At 39.0% G+C, this 25,385-nt stretch overlaps 1 protein-coding gene and 1 pseudogene across 2 annotated transcripts in view; one reads left to right on the forward strand and one right to left on the reverse strand.

The window, feature by feature from the left end:
• The window catches only part of SUCLA2 (succinate-CoA ligase ADP-forming subunit beta), a 45,587-nt gene that overhangs the window by 16,133 nt on the left and 4,069 nt on the right, over nucleotides 1-25,385 (reverse strand). The window contains exons 2-5 of one of the 2 annotated variants that reach the window (XM_060194839.1): nucleotides 21,676-21,751; nucleotides 19,976-20,156; nucleotides 7,099-7,198; nucleotides 3,873-4,035 (exon numbers count right to left, since the gene is read on the reverse strand). In XM_060194839.1, the coding sequence (XP_060050822.1) occupies nucleotides 3,873-4,035; nucleotides 7,099-7,198; nucleotides 19,976-20,066 (354 nt within the window). In that variant the 5' untranslated portion in view covers nucleotides 20,067-20,156; nucleotides 21,676-21,751. The remainder of the gene's footprint in view (nucleotides 1-3,872; nucleotides 4,036-7,098; nucleotides 7,199-19,975; nucleotides 20,157-21,675; nucleotides 21,752-25,385) is intronic. The other variant, XM_007521215.2, reaches the window with a different exon arrangement.
• LOC107522402 (large ribosomal subunit protein eL39-like) lies at nucleotides 5,448-5,603 on the forward strand (annotated as a pseudogene).

Genomic DNA, 25,385 nt, shown 5'->3' on the forward strand with positions numbered 1-25,385 from the left:
TTATGTTTGTCTACAGTAATAACATAATGTCTGTGGTCAATAGTTTTAATAATGATACTACAGAATTTTTAGTCCAAACTAAAAAAAAAAAAACTTAAGAGCAACTTTTGCAAATGCAATAAAAATATTATTCCTTAATAGGATTCAAACAGTTCTCTGAAAATTCAAGTTCTAAGGATAAACTCAAAATTTCATCTTTCCACAAATTTTTAAATATACTTTTAAAAATACATATACTCAGTGTTATATTTATATCATTAATAAACATTTAGTTTGCAACGTTTATTCCAATCAAAATGAGTTCCTTTGAATGTCCAGCATTATAGGACTTATATCTACAATTGTCCAGGGATAATATACTTATTTCTGGCTATAACAAAAAGTATCAATATGATAACAAACCAGATGTTGATATATGAATACCAAAAAAAAAAGAAAAATAAGTAGTGAAAATAATGTGCTGTGCAAATGTATTTATTATATTAAGGTTATTATCATAAGACTTCTAAAGTAACTTACAAAACCAAATTCTACTGCATGGAACTAGAACCCTACAGAGGTAACAAAGCTTACAAGTAAAACAACCTTTATCTTATATACTGAGTGAGTTTTTACTACCACCTAGTGTTACACATTAGAAATACTTTCTTGTAAAAATTAAATTATAAAAATCATTTTATAACATCATTCAGGGATGGGGTGATAGCATAATGGTTATGCAAAAAGACTTTCATGCCTGAGGCACCAAAGTCCCAAGTTCAGTCCCCAGCACCACCATAAACCAGAGCTGAGCAGTACTCTGGTTAAATAAGTAAAAAATTAACATCATTCAGATATTATAAGAAGACTTGATTATAGGGGACAGAACACAGAAAAGTTGATTTTTAAGCAACTTATTGTATAGTGATTCCTTAAAGAAAAGAGCCCATGATCCTGCAGTTCCACTCCAAGGCACTTCTCCAAAAGACACAAAAACATATTAGTGTCTGTGTTAATGCCATTATGTTAATAGCAGCACTATAGCCAAAATATGAAATTATCCTAAATGCCCAATAGCAGGGTGGTGGGTAGATGATGCACCTTACTGAATGCACAGTTACTATATGTAAGGACCCAGGTTCGAGCCCCCACTCCCTACCTGCAGGTGGGGATGCTTCACAGTGAAGCAGATCTACAGGTGTCTATATTTCTTTCTCCCCTTTTATCTCTCCATCCCTCTCAATTTCTCCATCCTATCCAATAAAAATAGAAATAAATAAATAAATAAATGACCACTAAGACCAGTCAATTTGTATTGCTGTCACTGAGCCTCAATAATAGCCCTGTTGGTAATTAAAAAAATAAATAAGTAAGTCCACTAACAGACAATTGGACAAGGACCTGCGGCTTAGGAGGTGGTACACTGGATAAGGCATAAAGTCCTGAGTTTGAACCCTCGTATCATGTGTGCCATTATGATGCTCTAACCACCCCATAAATAAATAATATTAATAAAAAAGTAAAAACTATAAGCCCTGTGGTCTTATAAGACATTTCCTCAAAACAGAAAAAGTTAAGGGTTATATACTCAGTGCAATACAATGCAGTCATTGGGAAATATGACACTGTACCTTTGGGGGATATCACAAAGTGATTGTGCAAAGCTACTTTATAAATAAAGAAGCAAAAAGATAACTATCAGTTAGTTTCATTCATATGTGAAATATAAACAACTAAACCAAATGAACTTTAAAAAATGATAACAAAACAGACTGAAAATTATGGCAGTTATTGGAGGGAATAGAGAGAGTGAGAAGGGTAGATAGAGAAGTGAGTTCTCTTTCATGTAATGACACTGGAACTTTGGTGTGGGTGTGGTAAGTCTTCTACACATATACTGGTATAGAACTATACCCCTAAAAGCTTTAAAATATTGCAACTCCATGCTAAGTTAATGAAAAATAAGAAGGTATTTATTTATTTGCCTCGAGGGTTATTCCTGGGACTCAGTACTATGAATACACTGCTCCTAGAAGCCATTTTTTCCACCTTATTGGATAGGACAGAGAGAAACTGAGACAGGAGGGAGAGAGAGAAAGACACCAGCAGACCTGCTTCATTGCTTGTGAGGAGCTGGGGGCTGAAACTGGGATCTTTTCACGGGTACTTGAGCTTCATACTATGTGCACTTAAACTAGTATACCACTGCCCAGCCCCCATAAGGTTTGTTTGTTTGTTTGTTTGTTTGTTTTTAGTATCAGAGCACTGATGAGCTCTAGCCTATGGTGGTACTGAGAATTGAACCTGAGACTCTGGAGCCTTATGCATGAGTCTCTTTGCATAACCACTATGGTATCTACCCCTGCCCAAAGTTGTTTTTATGTAAGACAATTTTCACAATCTTTAGAATTTCTCTAGGGGGTTGGACGGTGGCGCACTGAGTTAAGAGCACATAGTACAAAGTGCAAGGACTCGTGCACAGTCTTCCCCTCCTCTCTCAATTTCTCTCTGTCCTATCCAATAACAACAATAATCTGGGCAATAAAATGGAGAAAATGGCCTCCAGGAGCAGAGGGTTCATGGTGTAGGCACCAAGGCCCAATGATAATCCTAGAGGCAAAAAAAAAAAAAAAAAAAAATTACAGTACTAAAAGAATATCAGTGCTCTCTAGAAGCTTCAGGTCTATGGAAGCATTTTTTATTACTTGAATCCTTAAGTTTACTATGAACAGAGAGAGTTCACACTCCTTAAAATGTCTGCTATTGAATATCATCCTTCAACGTTCTAAATAACAAATCTTAGTTAAACTCCAAACTGTAAAAAATATCAAGAAGCTGGTTAGAAAGAAAAAAAAAAAAAATGAAGCCAGGGATGCATATTATCTTCGTAGGCTCCAAGACTTTCTCTTTGATTCAAAAAATTTTACTGCTAGAAAATTTCTTGATCTATAAAATCAAGACATGAATCAAATATGTTATAAGCTTCTCTTAGAAAATTACTGATTTGGAAGTCCTATGGAACTTATTTTAACAGAATTTTAGCCAATCCCCTTAGTCTCCCCTCCACCCTTTTTAAACAATATTATCCTTCATATTTTATAGTATTAATCATGCTCTTTTTACTTAACCAAGGAAAAGGAGACCAGAGCAACACTCTGTCACAGGAGGATCATACTCTGGATCTCACATATGCTAGGAGTACATAAGCCATCTTGCCACCTCCCTAACTACAACCATGCTTTCAAGTGACACAAAAAGAAATATTGTGCTCATAACATATATAAATAGACCATGAACCTATTTCTTTTCATATAAATAGAAATAAGCAACCTTTAAAATTGAATGTAGTGAGGGTCGGGCGGTAGCGCAGCGGGTTAAGCGCACGTGGTGCAAAGCGCAAGGACCGGCATAAGGATCTCGGTTCAAGCCCCCAGCTCCACACCTGCAGGGGAGTCGCTTCACAGGCGGTGAAGCAGGTCTGCAGGTGTCTGTCTTTCTCTCCCCCTCTCTGTCTTCCCCTCCTCTCTCCATTTCTCTCTGTCCTATCCAACAACCACATCAACAACAATAATAACTACAACAACAATAAAAAACAACAAGGGCAACAAAAGGGAAAATAAATAATAAAAAATTTTAATTGAATGTAGTTTGGTGTATTGCACCAAAGTAAAAGACTCTGGCGTGGGGGTTCAGGTTCATGATGGGAGAAGCAGACTTAGTGGGGGTTGAATTGTTATGTGAAAAACTAGGAAATGTTACACATGTACAAACAACTGTATTTTACTGTTGATTGCAAACCACTAACCCCCCCCAATAAAAAAAGTTTTTTAAAATTTGCATGTAGTTAAGTCCTGCCTAAATATATAATAAATATCTATGATTCAACTACTCACCTGAAATGACCTTTCCATTGTTATTGCAAAGTAGTATTCTCTCCGGGGATATTTTCGCTCACAAACTAATACTTGATTACATATTCTGCCCTTTTCTCCTGTTTGCTTGGTAAATAACTTTTTCCCAATCATTTGTGATGAAACAGCTTTTGCTTCTTCTGGACTGAAAGAAGAAAAAGAACTTCATTGTAGGATGTTCTAAACTTGCACACAGAGTAAATAGATTCTTTTTTGCCTCCAGTTATTGCTGGGGCTTGGTGCCTGCACTACAAATCCACTGCTCCTGGAGGCCAATTTCCCTATTTTTGTTGCCCTTACTATTGTTATAATTGTTATTGTTGTTGCTGCTGTTGGATAGAACAGAGAGAAATGGAGAGAGGAGGGGAAGACAGAGGGGGGAGAGAAAAACAGACACCTGCAGAACTGCTTCACTGCTTGTGAGGCAACCCCCCTGCAGGTGGGGAGCTGGGGACTCAAACCAGGATCCTTGTGCTGGTCATCACAGTGCTTAACCTGCTGTGCTTCTGACTGGCCCTCTGGATACAGATTCTTAACCCTGGCAGTGACTTTGTTTCTAACTACCAAGATGGCTGGTTACTAGAACTTGTTCCTGGTAAATTTGGTCCCCAGGGGTTACAGTCTGATCAGCATATGCCACCTAAAAATGATGAAAAAAATAGTAAACAGTAGAATGCTCTAAGCCCTAATCCCACCAGGACCCAAAGCATCTGTTACCAGGAATCTTGTTTTTATAGCATCACTGAAAGGGAGGTGAAGTTGTAAAACACCAGAGGAAGTTAGGCACTACTTCTCTTATCTGAGTGAAAAGAGGAAAAAAGGAAGATGCTTGGAAGTTATAATAGGTACAGATGTGAGTTAGAAAAGAAGTGAAGGCAGGAGGGGGCAGGTGGTGGTACACATATTATAGTGCACAAGGACCAAGGTTCAAGACTCTGGTCCCTACCTTCAGGGGGAAAGCTCTGCAAGTGGTAAAGCAAGTTTGCAGGTGTCTCTCTGTCTCTCTCTCCCTATCACCCCATCTCCTCTCAATTTTTGGCTGTCTCTATACAATAAATAAATAAAGATAATACAATTTTTTAAAAAGAAACTTAAAAAAAAGAAGACAGGAGCATAGAAAAAATGGGAGGTGGGGGTGTACACACACACACACAAATATATAGGGATGGATATAAAGTCAACCCATATTCTGTGACCTTGGGAGAAGTACTAGTTTCCAGTGGAGTACACAGAACTCTAGCGGTGGGAGTGATGTGGAATTATACCTCTATTATTTCATAATATTGTAAATCAACATTAACTCATGAATAAAAAATTATGAATAATGATTTTTTGAAAAGCATAATCATCAGTTTATCAGTTGGCAGAGGATTAGATTAGACTTTCATGGCTAAGATTCCCAACTCAATCCCTGTTAGCATATGTACCAGAGTGGTGCCCTGGTTAGTCTCTCTGCCTTATGTATAAACTGTCTCTCTTATCTATAATTAAAATAAATCTTTTTAAAAAAGTCATTGCATTTTCTCCATCGTGCTAGTGGACTGACTTGTCCTCACCATGTTTTCCCACAAGACTTTCAGAATCAAGTGTTTCCTGGCTAAGAAGTAAAAGCAGAACCGTCCCATTCCCCAGTGGATTCGGTTGGAAACTGGTAATAGAATCAGGTACAACTCCAAGAAGAGACACTGGAGAAGAACAAAGCTGGGTCTATAAGGATTCCTCTAAGATGCACACATATTTATGCTGAGATAGACCACTAGTATCTTGAATGAAGCACTGTTGTCTTGCACACTTGATTAGGAACCTACTCGGCCTCGTATCTCTTCCTGTTTTCTGACTCAGTAATACATATGAGCTGTTTGAAAAAGAAAAATGAAAGTCATCATATACATAATTGTATTCATGTATTTACTTATTTTGTGAAGGAAGAAAATGTGAGAGATCAGAGTACTTACTGCTTTGTCATGCAGTGCTAAGGAATAAACAGAAACTCTCACATGTTTAAGGAATATACTCTCTCCCAGACTACTTCCCTGGTCACTATCAAGCATTAAATAAAAAACTTAATTTGTAATTTTTTCACATGCTAAATATTCCGGCTTCTTAAAAAAAAAAACACTTGAATGTTTTTCTCCTCCAACAGAGGTAAACACATATAACAACCAAAATCTTACCAGCTTATCTAAACTAATATTTAAATAAGGGTCATCAACTAATATTTAAATAAGGGTCATCTTTTACAATATATTACAATAAATATATTTATTTACTTTGTTTGAGAGTACTGCTCAGCTCTGGCTTATGGTGGTACTGGGGATTAAACGTGGGACTTTGTTGCCTCAGGCATGAGAGTCTCTTTGCATAGCCATTATGCTATCTACTCCTGCCCTCCCTATAATATATACTTTTTAAATATACATTGGGGAAATAGTTCTTTGTCACCAGGTCTTCCCTGGGACAGAACTGCATGTCTACATAATAATGTCCACTGCTCCCAGTGAACTTTTTCCCCCTTTTCAGATAAAAGATGAAAAGACTAAGAGAAAGAGAGAGCTAGAGTGGAGAGATACCACAGCACTGCCTCATCACTTGTGAAGCCTCCATGTTCTGTGGTGCTTCCAGGTGACGCTAAGGGGTCAAGCATGCCTTGTGCAATGTGAAGTGTGCACTCTACTGAGTGAGCCATCTACCTGCCCCCAACATTTATTTATTTTATTTGATAGAAACCAAAGCACTGGTCAGCATACGCTGTGCTGAAGATTGAACTACAGGCCTTGCCAGACCCTATGCTCTACTGCTGAGCTATCTATCTCCCCAGCTGCTAAAATAAGTAGGAGTTTTGTTTGCTTATATTTTGTTTAGTTTTGGTTTTTGTGCTTTTTTTTTTTTTTATTTCAGATAAAGAAAAGACACTATTGCAGCAAAGCTTTCTCTCCCTCCCTCTCTCTTTTTTACCAGAGCACTGCTACACTCTAGCTTGTGATAGTGTAGGGGATGAGACTCTGGGACTCTGGAGCCTCTGGCATGAGAGTCTCTTTGCATAACCATTATGCAATCTACCCCCACCCCACCAATGCAGTGGGGAGCCAGGCTAGAACCTGGGTGATGCACATGAAAAAGCAGGCATACTATCCAGGTGAGCTATTTTGCTGGTCCTTATGTTTTTCTCTTTAATAATAACAAGTTCTCTTTTAAAATCATGACTTACGAGAAAACTATCTTCACTCCTCCTTTGAGGCCACTTTCAAATGTTCCTTTTCCTCTACCACCAGCTAATACCTGTGCCTTTACCACAACATCTTTGGAACCTAGAAGAAAAACATTTCTATTAAATAAGATACATGAAGCAGCAAGTACTACACAGCATTTTGTTGTTAACCACACATACTAAGTGATATTACTAAATGCAGTGTTTAATTTTATTCACAATGTTAAAAAATGAGATTTTCAAGATTTAAAAGAAAATTAAAACATTCATCATTATAAATTCATAACCAAAAAAAAAATCACCATCCATATCAAACCATTTCTTTCTCTCTCTCTCTTTTTTGCAAAGTCCTTTTATTTTTTAAATACAATCAAATCATTTCTTAAAAGTGTGCTGAGAACAATTTTGTCTTCCTTTCACATTTTAAATATATATTACTTTGAAAGATATCATAAGTATAAAATTGAAACTCAAATGTCTTAATACTTCTTCCCTTACTAGTCACACATAAGCCTGCTACCATGTATAATTCTAGATATTGATGCTACTTTACACAGAAATATGTTATGATTTAAGGGGAAAGTGCTAACACTGATACCTATTTACAATCCCACTAAGAAAGTCTTGTTGACTTAAAAATATTTTTTAATAAAAACTCTGAATTTTTCCTCTTAATGGCTAGATTTATCAATCTGTTTTCCTCTTTTTCCTAGTTTGTCAGATCTAAGGCAGTAACTCTTAAGAGGAATTTAATTCCACCTCTACCCAACAGGTGGAATTTCAGAGCCTCCTCAATTTGCCTGTCACAGGATTTATCTTTAATGAAGCAGCAGCACGGCAGCAGTATTTTTTTTTTTTGCAACATGCCTAGGTCTTAAATGTGGGGGGGAAAGTACATAATAAAATTACCTATCACATAAAGTGTTAAACATAAAATAAGGGAAAAAAAAATAACCCAGTACATTGAACTTGGTTTGAGGGGCAGGGTTAAGGACACTGTCTTATTTAATATCCCTAGCACGAAGTAGTCCTTGGGATCTAATAATCACGCCATATTCAAACAGATTGAAGATAGTTGATCTATATCATAGAATGATCATTCACACCCTATTGCGAATGTCAAGCAGAATGAACAAACACTATCACCTAGTCAAGTAAACCAGCCAAACCCAATTTGGGGGAACAAACAAATAAGAAATGATCTAAGGTTTATATTTAAACAATATTGTGCCTGATGACTGTTCTTCACCATGTTTTCTCAGAAGACTTTCAGGGAATTTCTGACCAAAAAACAAAAGCAGAATTGTCCTATCCCCGTAACAGATTCATAAAGAAATTGGTAATAAAATCAGGTACAACTCCACTGGAGAAGAACAAAACTGGGTCTATATGGAGTCACATGTCATTAACATCTTTTTTGTAAAAGGCCAAAAAGGGGAAGAATTACTGTTATTTGGACACTTGCTAAGGAACCCATTTTTCCCTATTTCTAGGCTTCTACTCCTACTTCTTGACTCAGTAATAAACACATGGAAGTTTTGTTTAAAAAACAACTATAGGGAGTCGGGTGGTAGTGCAGCGGGTTAGGCGCACGTGGCACAAAGTGCAAGGACCAGCGCAAGGATCCACCTGCTAGGGAGTCGCTTCATAGGCAGTGAAGCAGGTCTGCAGGTGTCTTTCTCTCCCCCTGTCTTCTCCTCCTCTCTCCATTTCTCTCTGTCCTATCCGACAAAGATGACATCAATAACAACTACAACAATAAAACAAGGGCAACAAAAGGGAGTATTTAAAAAAACAACTATAAACATGTTTACAAATTAATGATATAAATAAGTCTACACTGAATATGTAGGCATCTCTCCATTTCTCTCTGTCCTATCCAACAACAACATCAATACCAACTACAACAATAAAACAAGGGCAACAAAAGGGAATAAATAAAAATATTTTTAAAACTATAAACATGTTTGTAAAATTAATAATGTAAATAAGTCTACACTGAATATGTAGACATCTAGGTCAAAAGATGACCCTACTAGTCGAAGTAATGTTTTTTAAAAAGCACTCTTTCTTACAACCCTACATTTATTTATGGAAATCATTATAGCTTTATCTACAAAATTTATCCTGAATCTTCATCATTCCTCATCACCTCCAGAAGGTTGAACTCTGATCCCAGTCAGCATAATGTTACCTAAATTACCTCTGTCATCAGCAATATTCTCAAAGCTGCAGCCAAAGTGAATACATATCGCTCTTCTACTTAAAAGTTTTGCAATGAATGCCCCTTTCATTCAGAGGAAAATCCACAATCCATGCAATGTCTTTACCCTTTGCCTTCCTGAGTCCACTTTATTCTTCACTCCATCCCAATTGCACTACTCTCCACTACTGCTCTCCACTATTGCATGCCCCTACCTTCAGACCATGGCTCTCCTGGTCCCTCTGCCTGGGATCCTCTTCATGCAGTGATGCATTTAAGAATGGCCCTCATTCCCTTCAAGTTTATCCTTAAATCTCAAATGTCCAAGAGGCTGGCTCTAATCATCCTACCAACTACTACTATAACCTCCCCTAATGTGATCAATTTCCCTTACTCAGCTTCATTCTCCCATGAAAATCATCATCTTCAACATAACACAGATTTTTCTCATATTTGTCATTTGTTTTGTTTTCTCACTAGAACAAAGGCTCTGAGAGGGAAGTATCTGTATTATGTTCTTTGGTATTTACAAGTTACTGAAAGGATTCTTAACATTATTTTATATGTGTGTGTATAATTTTTAAAATTTTATTTAATGAGAGAAATGCAGAGAGAAAGCTATGGAGGGAGGGAAGGATGAAGCAACAGCTAGACAGACAGGCAAGAGCATTGCTCAGCTCTGGCTTACAATGGTACTGGGGATAGAACCTGGGATCATAGAGCCTCAGGCATGAAAGCCTTTTGCATAACCATTATGCTGTCTACCTAGCCTGAATTATTTTCTAAATGTTGAATAAAACCCATACTTAAAAAGGAGAACATTTGGGAGTTGGGCGGTAGCATAGTGGGTTAATTGCAGGTGGAGCAAAGTGCAAGGACCACTGGAAGGAAGGATCCCGGTTGGAGCCTCCAGCTCCCCACCTGCAGGGGAGTCACTTTACAGGCGGTAGAGCCGGTCTGCAGGTGCCTATCTTTCTCTCCCCCTCTCTGTCTTCTCCTCCTTTCTCCATTTCTCTCTGTCCTATCTAACAACTACGACAACAATAGTAAGTACAACAATAAAAAGAAACAAGGGCAACAAAAGGGAATAAATAAATAAATATTTTTTAAAAGGAACATGCTTTTTTTAATATTTATTTTTCCCTTTTGTTGCCCTTTTTTAATTTAAATTTCTTTATTGGGGTTAATGTTTTACATTCAACAGTAAATACAATAGTTTGTACATGCATAACATTTTTCAGTTTTCCACATAACAATACAACCCCCACTAGGTCCTCTGTCATCCTTCTTGGACCTGTAAGGGAGAACATTCTTATAAATTCAGTTTTGGGGGGTTGGGTAGTAGTATACGTGGTTCAGCGTACATGTTATTAGGAACAAAGACCTAGGTTCAATCCCCCTGACCCCACCTGCAGAGGAGGGAAGCTTCACAAGTGGCAAAGCAGTGCTATAGGTATCTATTTTTCTCTTTCCCTCTCTACTCTCCTTCCATCACAGCTTGTCTTTATCCAATAAATAAATAAAATATTTTTAAAAGAAAATATATTTTTTTAATTTTTGGGTTTTCTGCTGGTCTTGAAAAAAAACTAAAAACTGAAAATACTGGGCTCTGTAAAGAGAACTGATTAAACTTTGTTTACAAAACTCTTTAATCTGCTAGCCTTGATCATTCCAATGTGTAACAACTAATATCTGAATGTTAGAAAAAAACTTGGAAATTTCCCTAAAATCAACATTAATTTTCATATTGAGAAGGTAAGAGGCAGCCTCAGGGACTACAGTATATTAAAAATTCAAGCCAGTCACTGGTCATTGTTTCTGGTTACCTGCTAAGTCCTAATTTTCCAGTGCTTAAGAAACATTAATTTATATGCAAACAGAATGACAGCAAATCGAATAGTGTAAATGTAATACAAAAAAAAAGTTGTTAAAAGCAACTGACTAAATTCAAACATTCCTGTTCTTAAGTGTAAAGGTGTTCTACTATTCCAGAAATACTGTATTAGACAAAATGTTCATTCCCCAAAACATCTATTCCCTTTCTTTAAGAAAATAAATCTTTTATATAAACTCCTTACTAATATAGATGATTCTTGGAAAGTTTTTTCTTTAAAAAAAAAAAAAAAAAAAAAAAAACCTTGGTAGTCTACGAGGTGGCTCAGTGGATAAAGTATTGGACTCTCAAGCATGAGGTCCTGAGTTCAATCCCTGGTAGCACATGTACCAGAGTGATGTCTGGTTCTTTCTCTCTCTCTCCTATCTTTCTCATTAATAAATGAAATCTTTAAAAATGCATATACTTGGTGTGTTGCAACAAGATAAAAGACTCTGGTGGGGGAGGAGTACTCAGTTCCTAGATCATGATGGCAGAGGAAGAGCTAGGGAGGGTTTAGACTGTTGTGTGGAAAACTGAGAAATGTTACACATGTACAAACTACTGTACTTTACTGTTGACTGTACACCATTAATCCCTCCAATAAAGAAAAATAATGGGAAAAAAAAACCCTTCACAATGAAAGGAAAAACCACAGAAAAATACTTCAAAACATAGCCTCATCAACCATCAAGATGGGGAGGAGGGTTAGCAGAGAAGTCTGAAGGCAACTGATTGAAGCAAAGATTTTATTCAATTTCATTAACACATTCAACAAATTGTTATCTACAAACCAAACTGTGCAGAAGCTGTTGATGCAGCCATGAGCAAGAGAACTATCCTGCCCTTACAGAGCTTACAGTCTTAATGGATTTGGCCCTTTTCTCTGGTCAGATAAGAGATCTTTTCTACAACTCCAAGAGTGTCTTTAAAAAAATACTTACCAGGGGTCGGGCGGTGGCGCAGTGGGTTAAGCACACATGGCGCAAAGCGCAGGGACCGGCGTAAGGATCCCGGTTAGAGCCCCCGACTCCCCACCTGCAGGGGAGTCGCTTCACAGGCGGTGAAGCAGGTCTGCAGGTGTCTATCTTTCTCTCTCCCTCTCTGTCTTTCCCTCCTCTCTCCATTTCTCTCTGTCCTATCCAACAACGAATTGCGTCAACAAGGGCAATAATAATAACCACAACGAAGCTACAACAAGGGCAACAAAAGGGGGGAAAAAATGGCCTCCAGGAGCGGTGGATTCATGGTGCCGGCACCGAGCCCAGCAATAACCCTGGAGGAGGAAAAAAAAAAAAATACTTACCACTCCTAGTTTTAATACCTTAGTCTTGAATGTGACCATCTAATAAGACACTGGAAAGAAGGCAATGTCTACTATAATGCCATTAAAAATTTCCCTCCAGGTTGACGTTCATTAATGGGAACTTTTGCACATGCTTACTCAACAGAGACCATAAAGTCCACCATAACTACACTAAAATTCAAGCTATAAAGTCATAGTCATACAGCAATTTTAAGAACTCTGCCAAATGTCTGACTAAATTCAAATCTCCTTTAACTCACTACTTACTATAAGAGGTGGCAATACGGCTTTTAGAACTGACTCCAAATTGTAACTATTTTATTTCTCTGTGCTTAACTATCCCTTTGATAAACCATTCCAGAAACTTTCCCAGATGTTTAAACTCACAAAACTCATTTTGAGAATTCATATAGTCCTCAACCATTTAACATTAAATGTCTCGACTGCCATTTCTCCATGTCTAACAGCAATTATTCACAACATGTAAACCTTCTTACTAGGACTGGCAAAATAGCTCACCTGGATAGTATGCCTGCTTTCCCAGCAAGCAATCCAGGTTTGAGACTGGCTCCCACCCAGTGCATTGGAAGAAGCTTGGGTGATATGGTGTCTACCCTGCACCCCCCCCCCCTTCTCTTTACATCTTAAAAAGGAAAAAAAAGGCTTTTTTTTTCTAGGACAGTGATCCCTAACTTTTTTTCATATTATGACACACATAGAAAATGATAAATTCAGAGAGTACACAGGGGAGAGGTGAAGGCTACTTTAAGTCGTCAGTTGAAGGGATCAGGGGCCCTAATCTTCACTCAGTTTTTCCTCCCACCCATAGGACAAAGTTAGAAAGCAATAGTTGGGCACAACTAATGAACACCATACATCCTAGTATATCATTTGGTGAGTTCAGATGAGTTTTTAATGTAAGGGAACTGGCAAGATGTGAATTTGATGATAACTCAAGAAGTGAAGATAATCAGGAGGTAGCCAAAATCAGCACTGGAAACTGCTAGTTAGAGTGGTCTGGGAGGTGGCTCAGTGGATAAAACACTGAACTCTCAAGCATGAATTCCTAAATTGAATCTGGCACATGTACCAAAGTGATGTCTAGTTCTCTCTTCTCTCATAAATAAATAAATATTAAAAAAAAAAAACCTGCTTGCTAGAAAGGCAGAATTAGGTATATTTAAAAATTTTATTTATTTAATGAGCATGAATCATGGTATCATTTTGCATATGGACACAAATTCAGCACAAATATGCCTATCTGCTCCTTACTACTTTTAACCTTTCTTTTCTTTTTTTCTTTTTTTTTTTTTGCCTCCAGGGTTACTGCTCAGGCTCCATTGCCTGCACTATGAATTCACTGCTCCTGGAGGCCATTTTTTCCCATTTTGTTGCCCTAGTTGTTATTGTTGTCATTGATGTTGTTGTTGGATAGGATAGATAGAAATCAAGAGAGGAGGGGAAGACAGAGAGAAGGAAAGAAAGATAGACACCTGCAGACCTGCTTCACCGCTTGTGAAGCGACCCCCCTGCAGATGGGGAGCCGGAGGCACTGGTCCTTGCACTTCGTGCCATGTGCACTTAACCCATTGTGCTACTGCCCAACCCCCTACTTACTACTTTTAAGTTCTGATATCAGAGAATTTGTCAGGTATTCACTTTTTATTGGCCATCTCCCTGAGTAGTCTGATCAAGTTTTCAAGAAAGGGCCAACTGATGGTGTATCTGGTTGAGTATACACATTACCATGCTCAAAGACCAGGGTGGAAGCTTCATAGTTGTGAAGCAGGTCTGCAGGTGTTGAATTTTTCCTCTCCCTTTCTTTTTTTTAATATTTTATTTTTAATATTTTTATTTATTTATTTACCAGAGCATTGCTCTGGTAAATATTTAGATATTATTTATAAATATTTATAAATATTATTTACAGAGATCTGGCTTATGGTGGTGGGGAGAATTGAACCTGGGACTTTGGAGCCTCAGGCATGAGAGACTCTTTGCAGAACAATTATGCTATCTAACCCTGCCCTCTCTCTCCCTTTCAATCTCTCTCCCCTCTCTCAATTTTAAGTTTTCCTTCCTACTTAGCTGGCTCTTCATCTGATACTCAGTTTGAGTCAAATAATAAGGAAACCTAAAGGAGAGAACTACTAAACATAGCATTTAGAAATGGCCACCGGGAGCTGAATGCCAGTAACTCTGGTGGAGATCATTAAAACCATGTAGCATTCATAAAGAGCAGGTTCAAAAACAGTCAGACAGAAAGGAACTTTATTTACCTCCTTGTGCAACAAAAAGCACAACTATGCCAAAAGGTGAAAGAATCTATATAGAGATGAGTGTAAAACCCAGAAGAGCAAGCTTTCATAGCACAGAACAAAAGGTCAGCATCCAGACACTGAGGACAGTGAAAGAAACTCCATGGAGAAGAACAAGTTGAGTTGGGAAGAGATTTGTAGGGTGTGGAACTTTAATCTGGGAAATAGGATGTGGGTTGTAACAAAACTACCAGCACCCCAATCCTATTACAACCCTATAATTTTATTTATTTATTTATTTATTTACTTGCCTCCAGAGTTACTGCTGGGGCTCACTTGGTGCCTGCACTACAAATCCACTGCTTCTGGAGGACATTTTGTTGTCCTTGTTATTGTTATTGTTGTTGTTAGACAGGGCAGAGAGAAATAGAGAGATGGGGAAGACAAAGAGGGAGAGGAAGAGAGACACCTGCAGACCTGTTTCTTCACCCATTGTGAAGCAACTCCCCAGAAGGTGGAGAGCAGGGGCTCTAACCCAGATCCTTTAGCGGGTCCTTGAGCTTCAACCCATGTGTTTTTAACCCATCGCGCTACCGCCCAGCCCCCACAACCCTATAATTTAACACTTGAATGGAAAACAAAACACACAGGTTTTATACAGGATTTGTGGCAGCCACCTTCCTGAAGACCTCCACAACCTTACTGAGGGCAGCACTAATGGGCACCATGTTGGAGTTCAATCCCAAAGTAACAGATCTTAGGAGCAAGTTCCAGGAGGAACATGGGATCTATACTTAGCAAGTAGCAGATTTAGCTGGGGACTGAAACATTTATGGAGCATGCTAACTCCTGTCAGACAAACAGATGGCCCTAGCCAGTCCACACCTGACCACTAGCAAACGAGTAGCATGCATTTTAGTTAGTAAGCACCCAATAGACCTGCCAAAGTAAAACCAGCTAGCCTGGAAGTTCTCCTGCCTACTATGCTCCCTTGCAGGCCCACAGACAGACTACAGTCCATGCCAGCCCCAGGGTGTTCACTCTGTAAACACTTAGGACAGAAGCCCCAGTCTCCTTTCACAGCATCCACACACTGGAGTGCTATACTGCGGTATCTCTCACATTCTATCTAAAAAGAAAAAGTCCACCCAGGATGGGAGTCATACACGAACACAGGTACCAAGCCTCAACAGTAACTCTGGTGGAAAAACAAACAAGCAAAGCTGAATAGTATTCTGGTTTTAAAAAATAATGATAAAGGGAAAAAATACAATGTATAATCATGAGTTTTCTTCAAAGCTTGATCCTTAAGGGTCTAATCCATAGTGTTTCAAATGTAACAAATAAGGTACATTTTTTACCATGCACAAGTTCAAATCATTAACAAAAATTCCACCATTACTAGTATGAACTTACACAAGGGTTTTGCAGAATTTTGCTTGTAATCTGAATAAGCTTTTTCTATCAAATAAAAACTCTAAGTGAGAAATCATGCTTCCCAATCAAGGGAATAATGACAATCTCAATCAAAAACATAGCTTATATGATTTTTTGAATTTGGACATGCCTAACATTTGCAAGAAAATCCCATCCTAAAAAGAAATATGTACAAACTGGAATAAAACCTCAAATTTGTCTGTTTGTTAAATGGTCTATATCTTTCTTCCTTTTTTTTTAGATAGAGGGAGATAGAGTAAAAAAGATCATAGCACCAAAGCTTTCTTTAATGCTATGGGGACATGACTTGAAACTAGGTCTGCGCTTATGACAAAGCAGCATACTACCCAAGTGAACTATATGGACAGCTCCCATATGTTTCTTGAAAAACTACCAAAAGCCTTACCAAAGCACATTTAAAGCTATATTAACCAACTATATATACAAAAGAAGTTAAATATGCTAACCTATGTAAAATTGGTGGAATTTTTAAGACGAGAAGAGAGAGAACCGAAGCATCACTCTGGAATATGCAATGCAAAGGGTGGATCTAAGGACCTTATGGCTGATGTTTTATTCATCTATATCAATTCTAGGCAACAGCTCTGGTTTATGATTGGTTTGGGGCAATGAACCTGGGTCTTTAGAATCTCAGGCATAATGATTATGCTATCTTCCCTATCCAAACTGGTAGACAAAAAGAGAGATTATATAATGGTTATGCAAAAAGACTTTCCTGCTTGAGGCAAGCAACAAAGGTCCCAAATTCAATCCCTAGCACCACTATAAGTCAGAGCTGAGCAATGTTCTGGTATAAATAAATGAATAAATAATAATAATTAACAAGTAAATAACAGTACATAGTTAGAATAAGCAGTACATACAATACTACTCATCATTATATCCTTGTATTTAATTCCTTAAAAATGTAAACCAACAAAAATTTTCTAAAGTGAAAACATTTTTTAACTGAGGTTAATATAAATTCAAATTAACTAAAGCTATTAATATTATTAAATTACTATCAATTAAAAGAATCTACTAGTAAGCCTAGACAATTACTTAATTCATTCAGCTAATATTAATATCAGACACTCTTTTAAGAGTTTGGGACAGACAGCGAGAGGGAGGGGGCAAGGAGAGGTAGAGGGAGAGGCAGGTCAAAGGACTGGGCAGTGACACACTTGCTTGAGCAAGTTAACCAGACACAAGGATCCTGCTTCAAGCCCTCAGTCTCTACCTACAGGTGTCTCTTTGTCTTTCCCTTCCTTAACAATTTGTCTCTAACCAAAAGGAAAAGAGGGAGGGGGAGAATGGGCACTGAGAGTGCTAACCTTGATGGTAATTAAAAAAGAAAAAGTTGGGGGAACAGGCAGTGGCACACCTGCTTCACTTAAAGTTCAAACATTACACAAAGACCCAAATTCAAGCCCCTGGCGCCCACTTGCAGGGCAAAAGCTTCATGAATGGTGAAGCATGGCTGCTTTCTCTGTCTCTTTCCCTCTCTACCTCCTCCTCCCATCTCAATTTCTGTCTCCATCTAATAATAAATAAATAAAAATATAATTTTAAAAAAATTCATGAGGGGGGCCAGGTAGTGGCGTACCTGGTTAAGTGCACGCACTGCAGTGCCCAAAGACCCAGGTTCAAGGCCCTGGTCCCCACCTGCAGGGGAAAAAGCCTCACGAGTGGTGAAGCAAGGCTGCAGGTGTCTGTCTCTTTCCCTCTCTATCTCCCCCTTCCCCTCAATTTATCTCTGTCTCTATCCAATAATAAATAATTTTTTTTTTTAAATGAGGCAAAAGTTGAAGAGTGCCATGGAGACAGCACAGCAGTAGCACACAAGATTTGCATGTGAGAGGTCCCAGGTTAAATCCATTAGACCAGCAAAGAAACCCATTCTCATAGAGCTTGCATTCTAACGTTATTTTCATGTCAAAAAAGAAGAGGTAGGGGAGTATTGGATCTTATTTAAAAGATATTATTATTATTATTATTATTATTATTATTATTATTATTGTCTCCAGGGTTATCGCTGGGGCTCCATGCCTGCACTAAGAATCCACTGCTCCTGTGGCCATTTTTTCCCACTGATTCTTTGGATAGGTAAGAGAGAAATTGAGAGGATGGGGGAGATAGAGAGGGAGAAAGAAAGATAAGACACTTGCAGACCTGTTTCACCACTTGTGAAGCAACCCCCTCGCAGGTGGGGAGCAGGAGTGGGAGTGGGGCTCAAACTGGGATCCTTATGAAGGTTCTTATGGGATCCTTGTGCGGGTGCTTAACCCAGTGTACCACCAGCCGGCACTAAAAAGATTTACTTAGTTAAGAGAGAGAAAGAGGGGGGTCGGGCGGTGGCGCAGTGGGTTAAGCGCATGTGGCGCAAAGCGCAGGGACCTTAGTTCGAGCCCCCGGCTCCCCACCTGCAGGGGAGTTGCTTCACAGGCAGTGAAGCAGGTCTGCAGGTGTCTAACTTTCTCTCCCCTTCTCTGTCTTCCCCTCCTCTCTCCATTTCTCTCTGTCCTATCCAACAACGAATTGCGTCAACAAGGGCAATAATAATAACCACAACGAAGCTACAAGGGCAACAAAAGGGGAAAAAAAAAAAAAGCCTCCAGAAGCGGTGGATTCATGGTGCAGGCACCGAGCCCAGCAATAACCCTGGAGGAGGAAAAAAAAAAAGAGAGAGAGAAAGAGCACATACATTGCTTGGGATTAAACCCAGGACCTCATGCCTGAAAGTCCAACACCTTATCTACTGGGCCACCTCTTAAGATATTGTTGAACCTCTTTCTGGCAACCGCAGCTTGATTTTCCTTCATTATTTCCCTAAAGATTCACCAGTTACCTCCCTTTTAAGTTACAGAGTAGTAAACAGAATTCCCTGCCCCATAGTTACAATCCAGCCAAAATTAGGACTTCAGCTTCCTAATGACATCAATGTACATGACACTTAAAACTGCTAGCTCTGTGGAAGTTTATAATAATTTCATAATAATTTTGGACTATCAACTATCATAAAATTGTGCCTTCTCTTCTAAGTAAAAAAAAATTTATTTTAATTGATTTTAATGATTTGTTTACATTTTTTACATTTTATCTATTTGCTTACTGGATAGAGACAAAGAGAAATTAAGAGGGAAGGGGAAATAGAAAGAGAGATACCTGCAGGACAGCTTCATTGCTCATGAAGCTTCCCTCCTGAAGATGGGGACTAAGGGCTTGAACTAGGGTCCTGCACACTGTAATGTGTGTGCTTATCCAGGGGAGCAACTGCCCAGCCCCTTTTTATTTACTTAAGAGAAAGAGAGGGAGAAGACTTGTTACATAGTGGAGAGAAAAAGAGGGAGAGAGAACTAGAGCATCACTCTGGCATATGCACGGCCAAGAATTGAGCTCAGAACATCATGCTTGGTAATCCAACACCTTATCCACTGTACCACCTCCCAGGTCACTTGGACCTCAATTCTTAAAATTTTAAGTTAATAGCATCTTTGATTATAAAACTGAAAACATTTTTTTAAAAACACACACACAAAAAAATTATTTATTTATGAGAAAGATAGGAGAGAGAGAACCAAACATCACTCTGGCACATGTGCTGCTGGGGATTGAACTCATGACCTCATGCTTGAGAGTACAAAGCTTTATCACTGTGCCACATCCCAGACCACTGAAAACCTTTTATATAGTAAAAACTAAAAAGTTGTTATTAAGCAAACAAACAAAAAAATCCATATCTTATCAGAGTTACCATGTATCATGTCAAAAGTGGCATAATTTTTTTCTTAATTTAGTACCTAATTTTTTGGCAATTGCATAAGCTTCATCTGGTGACTTAGCTACTTGTCCTTTAGGAACGGAGACACCAGCTTCTTGCAACAAATCCATACTCAAGTATTCATGTAGTGAGAGATTTCTTTGCTGCTGCTGCTGTATTTGGAATCCATGGTTATTAAACAGTCCAGAACTTCCCAGAACCTAAGAAATTGGGGATAAATATATATATATATATATATGTATGACAGTGATTTGGCAGTTATTTCTCTTTAAAACAACTCAAAATACTTTGTTCCTAAGTTCTATATATCCTACATCAATGGGAGATGTTCCTATTGCAATAAAACCACAATTCTATTTCTCCTACTCAGTCCTCCTTGAACTCTCCACAGGTGTTGAACCAAAGATACTTTCCTGTGGACCTCTTCCATGAAACTCTCCATTTCACAGGCCATACACTGATAGCATCACTGAGAATGAGTGTCCACATCATCTTTAATGCTTTCCTTGTAAATGACTCTTTTTAAAAAATATTATTATTTATTTATTTATTCTTGGATAGAAACAAAAATTGAGAGGAAAGAAGGAGATAGAGACAACCTGGAACACAGCTTCATCACTCATGAAGCTTTGCCCCTGCCAGTGGGAACCAAACCGAGAACTTGAACCTGTGTCTTTGATCACTGTAATAGGTTTGCTCAACAAGGTGCACCACAACCCCGCCCCTAAATAACTCTCTTAACTGGTACCTCTTTTAAAGCTCAGTTCAAGCGCTTATCATTCACAACAAAGACTTTCAAAACATCAACAACTAAAAACTCCTTTTATTTATTTATTATTTTTTTAATGAGACAGAGAAAGAGTTAGAGACAAACATCAGGTTGGGGGAGACAGCATAATGGTTATGCAAACAAACTCTCATGCCTGAGGCCCCAAAGCCCCAGGTTCAATCCTCCTGTAGCACCATAAGCCAGATTTGAGCAGTACTACAGTGTTTTTCTGTCTATCTCTCTCTCTCTCTGCATCTCTCTCAAAAATAAAATTAAAATATATATATATGAGAAACATCACAGCACTGTTCAGCTCTGGCTTACGGTGGTGCTGGAGACTGAACCTTATTGGCTAGTGGTGATGTAACCTACACACCAGCTATCAAGTTAGTATAGAGGAACGACATCCAGTCAATCGAAGTGCAACCAATGACGAACGGAACAGATGACCTCAGCTAGCGGACAGGAAGTCAAGTCGCTTCCCCAGCTATCCAGAGACCCTCGTTCGTTCCATCACACCAGCAGACTGAAGGGCCGCCAGATCGGCAACACAGCAACTGGTAACCACGTTGTGAGCCTTATCTGCATAGACCTTAAAAGGTAAGGAAAGAGGGGCTGGGTGGTGGCGCACCTGGTTGAGCGCATGTATTACAATGCGCAAGGATGCAGGTTCGAGCCCCTGGGTCCCACCTGCAGGGGGAAACCTTTGCGAGTGGTGAAGTAGTGCTGCAGGTGTCTCTCTGTCTCTCTCCCTCTCTATCACCCCCTTCCCTCTTGATTTCTGGCTGTCCTTATCCAATAAATAAAGATTTAAAAAAAAAAATCTAAAAAAAAAATAAGGGGAGGCATTGGGTTGACTCTGTGTGTGTGTGTGTGTGTGTGTGTGTGTGTATGTGAGAGAGAGAGAGAGAGAGACCCTTCTATGGTAATAAGTATAGAATAAATTATACTTGAACCCCGACACGCTCTCCGAGTGAGTCCTTCACTTAGGCTGCTCGCGACAGCTGGTGTAGTTGGCAGGATATCCTGTTAAGGCAGAATATAGGATTGGATAAGGTATAAGTTACTGCCTTACACCATCCATATAGATGATCAGAACTGCTGGTGCGATGGAACAAATGAGGGTCTCTGGATAGCTGGGGAAGAGCAACGACATCCTCTACGCTGAGGCCCTCTTTCCATTCGTCATTGGTCGCGCTTCAATTGACTGGATGTCTTTCCTATATTTATACTAACTTGCTGGCTGATGTTTAGGTTACATCACCATTAGCCAATAAGGTTCGGGTTGACGTAAGTGTCTAAGCATATGGTACTTCTTATCACGCATGTACATACGTTCCATTCTTATGCTTTTGCAATCATACATTACATCATGTATATGGTTACATATTCACTACATAAGAATTGAACTTAAAGGAGTCTCTAAATAAATAAGTCTTTAAATATAAACAATCTGTGTCTTAAAAGTGGTTCATAAATCATTTGCATCAAAATTTCCTGGGATGCTTCTAAAAATGCAAATCCAGTGCCTGCTCTCATCTATGAAATCCAAATCTCTGGACTGAGTCTCAGGTTGATTAAGCAACCTACAGTTTGAGAACCAGAGTCTAACAAGTGAATTACATATAATGGGATCATATCAATAGTTTTGATTCATCTGGCAAACTAAAATCCTAGCTAATATTTCAAGGTTACTTAGCTCAACTCCATGGTTAAATGTTACCTAAATATTAAAAGCCAGCAACCTCCCAAACTGTTCAGTTTTCAATGACTTTCAGAAATTTCATTCCTAGGCATTTATCCATATATTCAGGAGTATTTGTAGTCTGCAAGAAGTGGGGGGGACAGACATAAAAATGTGTACATAGGGGGTCGGGCGGTGGCGCAGTGGGTTAAGCACATGTGGCGCAAAGCGCAGGGACCGGCGTAAGGATCCCGGTTCCAGCCCCCGGCTCCCCACCTGCAGGGGAGTCGCTTCACAGGCGGTGAAGCAGGTCTGCAGGTATCTTTCTCTCCCCTTCTCTGTCTTCCCCTCCTCTCTCCATTTATCTCTGTCCTATCCAACAACGAATTGCATCAACAAGGGCAATAATAATAACCACAACGAAGCTACAACAAGGGCAACAAAAGGAGGAAAAAAAAAAAAAGGCCTCCAGGAGCGGTGGATTCATGGTGCAGGCACCGAGCCCAGCAATAACCCTGGAGGAAGAAAAAAAAAAAAAAAGTGTACATTAAGCATATTCACAATAAGGAGGGTAGATAGCATAATGGTTATGCAAAGAGACTCTCATACTTGAGGCTCCAAAGTCCCAGGTTTAATCTCCCACATCACCATAAGCCAGAGCTGAGCAGAGCTCTGGTCAAAAAAAAAAAAGGTAAGAGGGAGTCAGGTGGTAGCGCAGCAGCACAAAGCCAAAAAAAAAAAAAAAGGGGGGGTTGGGGTACATAGCAAAATGGTTATGCAAAGAGACTCGTGCTTGAGGCTCTGGAAGTCGCAGGTTCAATCCAACATGAGCCAGAGCTTAGGAGTACTCTGGTTAAAAAAAAAAAAAAAAAAAAAAGGACTCTGAAGCACGAATTCAGTCTTCAGCAGTACATATACCAAAGTGATGTCTGGTTCTTTCTTCCGACCTTCTTTATGAATAAGTAAATAAAATCTTTTTTTAAAAAAATAGGACAAAAGGAAGCTCTATTTTATAACTGGACGAGTGAGTGTTCCTTAGCAGAGCTGAGTTAGAAATACTCTTACAAAAAAAAAAAAAAAAAAAGATGTCCTTCTGGCAGCTTACAAGTCACTGCTAAAAGAGAAAAGTTATGTTTCAGCTTCCAGTTGCAGGACCACAAAAATTAAATATGTTGTGGGAAGAATGTACATCAGTAAGATCTCTAGAGACTATTGGTCCCAAAACTCCAGTAAGTTACATATAAACATCACTCTTTTTCCAAATTCCTGAAACATATCACTTTATATGGCAATATGTAAACAAATTAATTGGTATGGAAGTCTTAGAGAATTGTGTTATAATCACATATGTGTTTTTTATGTATCCTACTATCGGTACAGATTAAAAAATACAGCTGAAACTTGGCTCACATGAAACAATGTCCTAAGATGTAGTGAATATGTAACAATATACATGATGTAATGTGTGAGTGCAAAAAAAGCATGATAAGAATAGAACTTATATCCCCCCCCAAAAAAAAAGAATGGAACTTATGTACATGTGTGGTAAGTACCATATGACCACATGATTAGATGCTTAGGTCAACCCAAACCAAAGACCCGCAGTTTGAGTCCCAGGCTCCCCACCTGCCAGGGAAGTCACTTCACAAGTGGTGAAGCAGGTCTATAGGTATCTTTCTCTCCTCTTCTGTCTTCCCCTCCTTTCTCTATTTCTCTATCCTATCCAACAATGACAAAAATAAAACAACAAGGGCAACAAAAGGGAATAAATAAAAAGAAAAAAAAAGATTTAAAAAAAGGTAACAATGGAACTGACCCAATTTATTCATCAATAGGAAAATAGATAAATTGTGGCATATCCACCTAACTGAACACTCAATACCAATTTAAATTACAAAGAGGGTCAGTGAGGTAGCTTACTTGGGAGGGCACTTGCTTTCCCACATGCATAGCCCAGGTTCAACTTATCACGTCACATCAGAGTACTACAGCACTGGGGGGAAGCTTTAGTATAGTGTGGTCCCTGTCTCTCCATCTGCAAAATTCTGTCCAGAGTGGTAAAAGCCTGGTGATCCCCACCTGCAGGATGAAAGCTTCACAAGTGGTGAAACAGGGTTGCAGGTGTCTGTTTCACTCCCTCTCTTCCTTCCCCTCTCAAGTTCTCTGTCTCTATCCAATAATAAATAAAATATTAAAAGGGGGGCTGGGCGTTAGCACAGCAGGTTAAGTGCACACAGCATGAAGTCCAAGGACAGGAGTAAGGACCCTGGTCCCAGCCCCTGGTTCCACCTGCAGGTCTGCAGGTGTCTATCTTTCTCTCCCCCTCTCTGTCTTCCCATCCTCTTTCGATTTCTCTCTGTCCCGTCCAACAACGACAGCAATAGTAAGAACAACAACAAGGGCAACAAAAGGGAAAAAATGTCCTCCAGGAGCAGTGGATTCATAGTGCAGGCACTGAGCCCCAGCAATAACATGAGGCAAAAAACAAACAAACAAACAAAAACTGGTGACAAGAAAGGCAGAAACTGGCCCTGATTTTTAATAAAAATCTAATAGTTTTAAAGAACAATTTGGGAGGGAGTCCAGCGGTAGCACAGAGGGTTAAGCGCACGTGGCACAAAGTGCAAGGACCAGACTAAGGATCCCGGTTTGAGCCCCCAGCTCCCCACCTGCAGGGGAGCCGCTTCACAGGTGATGAAGCAGGTCTGCAGATGTCTTTCTCTCCCCCCTCTCTGTCTTCCCCATCTCTCTCCGTTTCTCTCTGTCCTATCCAACAACGATAACATCAATAACAACAACAATAATAACTACAACAATAAAACAAGGGCAACAAAAGGGAAAATAAATATTTTTTAAAAAAGGAGAAAGAGGGGCTCCAGGGCCAGCCTAGGGTGCTGTCTCTCCTCCTCAACCCTCCTCAAAAAAAAAGAAAAGAAAGAAAGAAAGGAAAATATTAAAAAAAAAAAAGAACAATAA

The sequence above is a fragment of the Erinaceus europaeus genome, chromosome 7 (assembly GCF_950295315.1).
Source record: "Erinaceus europaeus chromosome 7, mEriEur2.1, whole genome shotgun sequence".
Lineage (NCBI taxonomy): Eukaryota > Metazoa > Chordata > Mammalia > Eulipotyphla > Erinaceidae > Erinaceus > Erinaceus europaeus.